General features: G+C 44.5%; 1 protein-coding gene across 1 annotated transcript in view; it reads right to left on the reverse strand.

The window, feature by feature from the left end:
* The window catches only part of TRPC7 (transient receptor potential cation channel subfamily C member 7), a 71,650-nt gene extending 66,240 nt beyond the window's left edge, over positions 1-5,410 (reverse strand). The window contains exon 1 of the mRNA XM_039701487.1: positions 5,170-5,410. Within this exon, the coding sequence (XP_039557421.1) occupies positions 5,170-5,171 (2 nt within the window). The 5' untranslated portion in view covers positions 5,172-5,410. The remainder of the gene's footprint in view (positions 1-5,169) is intronic.
* Between the last annotated feature and the right edge of the window lie 590 nt (positions 5,411-6,000).

Genomic DNA, 6,000 nt, shown 5'->3' on the forward strand with positions numbered 1-6,000 from the left:
ACATGGGGTTAAAAAGAAGTGTTTAACCATATGCACAAATGCTTTTCTAAACTGGAGCTCCTGTCCTTAACTATTCAGGACAGCATTTACGTTTTAAACATGTAGTGGAACCTTGCTGAGGTCAAGCAAGGACTGCACATGCGAAGAAACACTTCTGAGCTGTGACTTGGTTAAGTGAGGAGTTATAGAACCAGAAAGCACTTTAAAAATTTACAGCCTTGGGAGTTCCTGGGTGTTGAATTAAATATCTTAAAATGTTAAGCAACTTGAAAGGACAAGGTAGTGATAATTTAAGCCACCATTGCTGGGATCAAAAGGAAACCAGTCCAGCCCAAATGGGTGCTCAGTAATCACCCACGAGTGCAGCAGGATTGCACGTGCCTGAAAATTTTAGGACAGTTAATTTGATTATCTGCTTCAAGCTGGAGGAATTCCACTGGGCTTTTTTGATATTCAAAACCCATGTACGGTAAGACATTTGGCAACCATATATTTGTTGCTATATTTAAGTGTCAGTACTGGAAGCAACTCAGAATTGTCTATAATTTCCAGCAGTGAGAAATCTATTAGATATTTTTCCTGATGTAGAAGTACAGTTCTTGATACTTTATTTTTTTTGTTAGAAAAACTTTTCACTTATGTTATTACCTGTAAAGGAGAACCCAGATAGATGGGACAGATAGTCTTATAATCACACCCAAAGTAAACATAAACCCACATAAAATATTACTGTTGGCCTAGTTAAGATTTTTGCCTGAAAAAGAGGTTAGAGTTTGGCCTAGAGGTAATTCACACCTGTTTGTTGCATATGTAAAAACATGCCAGAAAAAGAGGACCTTCATTTCACATTCTTCAATTCAGAGACAACACTGGTTTCATACACAGTTTCTAACACCAGAAATTGCATCAGAAAAAGAGGAAACAGGAAAGAACACCTGCTCTTCACAGAGATAACGACTATCCAATATTTATCTTGCCATAAATGTTCTGCAGGGATGTCCCTACATCACAGAGCTGATCTCCACTCCCTGCAGCTAAGGGCAAGAGCACCATCAGCCAGAGGGCTTCACCTCAGATGAATTATGACCCCCCACCCCCTTGCTCATCAGCAGAGAAGATCAATATCTCAGCTATCACACTTTATCATCTTTATAGAGAAGTAGAGATGAATAAAAAATTACACTTTTAACTTTGAATAATTTCATTAGACATGCTCAGCTGTCAAACCCTCTTCTGAAAAAAAGTTATAATTATGCTTGACCTGAGCACTGAATCATGACAAGAGAAGCAGTAGTGCAAAGAGCAAAGTATGCTGGAGCTGGAGCTCTTGGAAACTGAACCCTACTGCAATGTCACGACTGTACTCGACACCTTGTTCTACTCTGCTTTTCAGCTGTGTGCAGGCAGATTTAGAACTAATCATATTTACTGAGCCTATGTAATGTGCTCACTTAATAAAAGTAATTGTGACTTGATTGCATTTATCTTACCATTTTTCTTCAAAGGTGCTTTGGATTGAAATGGCTCTGTATTTGCATACTTTATTGAGACAGCTAGTGATCAAACTCATCAGGCACTGCAGTTAAATACTGTGTTTTTCTAGGAAAGGATGCCAATGCATGCAGTGCTCTTGGAGACAAAATGGCCCAGAAAAAGAGAATTAAGAATTTCAGAGCCTGAGCACTGCTTGCAGCAAAGCACATCCAGCTTTCCATGGCTGAGGGAGCCACAAGATGTCTGGACTCCTGTGGGGAGTGGAAAAGTATAGCTCTTTCTGAAAGGTGATTTAGCTCGTAACAAATCTTCCTCTGGGAGCACTTCAGTTTCTAATTAAAGTGACTGAGAGCAGGTCCTTGCAGCTGGCTCTGACGGTGCTGAGGCACTCAGTGTCTGAGAGGGGAACATGGCATAACATAAGATTTACTCTTAATGTGGAGGCATTAGAAACACACTGAAACTGAAACTTTCCTATTTTTTTTGCAGCCACACTCTCTTAACTGATCCAAGTGTCGACATGTAGGACAGGGTGGACATAACAAAGAAGTTGAGCTGCTTCACAGGGAGCTTATTCCAGCAAATGGCCTCTCCTTGACCCTCCTTTCCTCAGTGCTCCAAATTCTACCATTCAACACCTTCTGCTGCCTCTCTAGTCCCACACAAAAACCTATGGAAGGGCAGGGCTACCACCTGGAGCTGGGGCTTGGACAAAATGTTCAAAGACCCAAGTGCCTTAAAAGGCTGAATTGGAGTTTTCACACCTGGCTTTGAACCAGAGCTTTAAAAGTGTGTAGGAGAGGCTGAATAGTACCTGCTTGAGATTTCAAAACATCCAAAGCCTGTGAAAGGTATTGAAATCAATAGGTATTAGGAACTGCAGCAATTCTGGAATTCTCAGGTGATGTCAACCTTTGCTCGTCTTTAAGCCTAGTAACTGAGCAGGACATTTACAAAGGCAGCTTTAGGGACATCTGGTCTCTAACTACACTTTGGGTTTGCCTTCACTATGTGGGGAGAGGTTTGCAGGAGCCCCCCTGTGACCTTTCAATGGCCCCCTTTGTCCAGAAACTACAGAAGAGACTTTGGATATGTAACCATTACTGTGCTCTATAAGCTCTGTAAGCACCCATCAGAGCAGGCTTTGATGAGACGTTAACTCTGCCTTGTTGAAAAGAAAATTTCAGTTTCTGAAAGCCATTTTGAAAGTACTGCCCTCAGTTCCTACAGAGCCTCAGAAACTGTCAAATTGACACTTTACTTATTATTTTTCTTTCTACTTACATCAATACTTCTGAAAAGAATCAGGGCACATAAAGGCTGCAGACTCCCTGAGGCCTCTTTGGAATTGACACAGCTCTTATATATCAAAGGACCATTTTTCTCTGTTAACCCTTGGTTCCACACAGAAAACCTGGCCAGCCAAGACATGATATAAACATGAACAAAATAGAAGGAAATTGGGTTCTAAAAGCAAACATGAACTGATATAAAAATCAATCAATTTAAAAGAATAATTCAAAATTTTCAGGATAAATATAGTAGGCTATTTAATCTTTTAATTAAAAATTGCAACTTATTTTGAAGTATAGACTTCAGACAAGGAACACAGACTGAACACAACTGCATACATTTATTATCTTATATACAATAGACTACTCTGGCATTCCAAATGCTGCATAGACTTGTGTTGCCAGAGTCCTCTGATACCCCTTTTTGTCCAATATCTTAATCAACCTTCTAAATCTTACCTCAAGTCAAGCTTTTTCTCCCATAAGACAAGACTTTTAAGTATCCTTTTTCACGTATTGCTGATTTGTTATGTAAACAGACTCAGTAAAATTTGGGATGGCTGCCTTGATTGGCAGCAGCTTATTCAGAAGTTTTCTCTGCTTTGAAAAGCTGAAGTGCCACTTTATTTATTCTTGGATTGTGACCAACATTGAAAACCCCAATTCAATACTGTCAGCAATGTGGTCGTTCTCCTACACGTAAAGTTGAGTACATGCCTAGGATGTATTATAAGATTTTTCATTAATAGATTTTTAGATGTAATTTATAGAAACTTTTAGCCTATGCAGGCAGATATTCATTCATTTGCAGAGTAGCCCTACAAACCAGATGCAGGAAGTAATATCCCCTCCCCATCATTCCCACTGCTCATACAGATAAAAGAAAAAATTTGGAAAAACGTGTTTCTTCTCATGGAATTACAGGAGCAGTCAGCAAGACCACACCTTTCCAAATCTTTTTAGGGAATGGCAGCATGAGAATGTTCAGGAAGATAAAACAGGCTCTGGTGCCATTAAAAATGCTGATTGATGACACACATGAACACTTTTAACGTCTTCATGACGTGAAGCACAAGGTCTGAGGACAACAGCCTAGAAACATTTAGGATGCACCACCAAATCTTTAACAGCATCTACATTTTCAAATCCTCCCTGGTCTCTTTTAGAAAGGAGGGAGCTCTGTCTTGTGGTTTGGGAAGAAAAAAGGAACTGGAATTTGGTTTTCTACCAGCTGTCTTACAGAAAGAAACATCCGCTGCTTTTCAGCTGTCTCACCCTCCTCTTTCTTATAAACTAATCATCAGCATTTTCTTTCCCATCCCATAGAAATGTCATGCACCAATACAAGACTTTTACAGCACGAGAGACTGACAAATAATCACCTTTGCTCTTTTATTCAAATTCTTCTTGTGTTATAAAATAAGTACTAGATTACTTTTTTCCCCTTCCTTCCTTGTTTCCCCTTAATCTCTGGTTGTGAAGTTGGCTAATTATTACAAATTTATCACATAACGCCTAAGATAGATGTACCAAAATTGAGGCTATTTTTACATTCTCTCCCATTGTTCATTCATTAATATGTTTGACCACCAAATGAACTGTCACATGAAGAATGAGTTCTATTATTATTTTTTTTAAATCTGGCTTTGAGAACTAGGAATAATTCACCATCACTGTCGAAGTACTTCAAAACTCAGGCTTGGATGATACTAGAGAACACAACAGAGAAATACCTGTTCATTCATAAATTTTTACTAGTGATGAGAGAAACGAAAAATCTCTAATTGTTCAAGCAGGGGGCAGTGTAACGCTGATTTTCAACAAGCAGTTCCATTAAAAAGAGCAAGAAAAGCTTTGAAAAGAACTAGTAATCTCTGTTCTGGCTGTATGTAATTTTCCCCTACTGATGCACCCTTTTCTTTGCTCACTTCGTAGTTATCTCAAGACGGGAAACAACGTGCAGAGAAGGACCCCTGACAACCATTAGACTTTGCAATCTGCAACAGGCATGATACAGCGTCCCCTTTCACTTTTTTTAAAAAATTTCACCTTGCCCACATGCTTTCACAAAAACCAAACCCTTAAACATTTCACCCAGCTACAAAAGAAGACAACAGCGTGGCTCCAAACCATGTGGCAGGCAGCAAAGAACAAGCCCTGTGCGTTGCACCGAAAGCAAGCCCAGATTCCAAGGGTGAGCAGCCAAACCAGTGCCACACGCAGCCAGCCCGCCCCACTCCCACCGCCCATCCCCGGCTCGCAGAGCCCCGACACCTCTCCAACCCCCGCAAAACTTCCCCGTGTAAGTGAGGAGCGGCGTTAGAGCCGCTTCTCCGAGGAGCCGAGAGGGGCAGGGGTGCACCCATCCCGGCCAGGATCTTACATGTGCGCGTCGGGGCAGGCTCCGCTTCGGGGCAGGCTCCGCTTCAGGGCCGGGGCGGGCCCGAGGCCGCGGGGCGCAGGCCGCGGTGCCGCTCGGCCCGCCCGCTGTCCGCGGTGCTGCAGCCGCCGCCGGAGCCTCTCATCCTTATCCCCTCGCCGCTGCCGGGGCACGGCTCCCCGCGAGCGCCCGGGATTCGCCTCCCGGAGGAAGAGCCGGCTGCGAGGTTGGCATGAGAGTTGCGTTGTCCTCCTCGTCCTCCCTCCCTCTTCTTGCCACGCCGCTGTCCTCCCGGAGGTGTGGACGCGATGCTGCTCTGGGCGCGCCCCTTTCTCAGGCGGAGGTGGGCGAGCAGCCCGGAGCCCTCCCAGGGGCTGCCCCGGAGCAGGCGTGGCGAGAGAAGCTTGCCGGGGAGGGCAGGGCCGCCTGCGGGCTGCCCGGCGGGCGGGGGGCTCCGCGCGGCTCTCCCCTCATGCCAGCCTCAGCCGGCGGTGCCGCCCCGCTCTGCGAGAGGCTGGAGCCGCTTCTCGCCGCCTGCCGTGCCCAGCCTGGGACTGTTTGATCCCTTACCTAGGAGACCTTGCCTTTTAGGAAGCGGCGGAGAAGGGCTGTGTGTGTGCGTGTGCTAGGAGAGGAGGGAAAGGGAGAGTGAAAGCAACAACGCAAAATAATCAGTCAATTCAATCACTCCCCTCCCTTGCGTGGCAGAGGAGAGCTGCCAGAACAACTTCAAGCTGCATCCAGGAGCACTGGGGCGTCGTTCTGCACCCCATTCCGAGTGGTAACAGCAGGTGTTCTTACCCCAGTCAGCCCCCGGGATGCTCCCAGTGCCTC

This window comes from Passer montanus, unplaced genomic scaffold, assembly GCF_014805655.1.
Source record: "Passer montanus isolate IOZ18808 unplaced genomic scaffold, ASM1480565v1 scaffold15, whole genome shotgun sequence".
In the NCBI taxonomy this organism is placed as follows: Eukaryota; Metazoa; Chordata; class Aves; order Passeriformes; family Passeridae; genus Passer; species Passer montanus.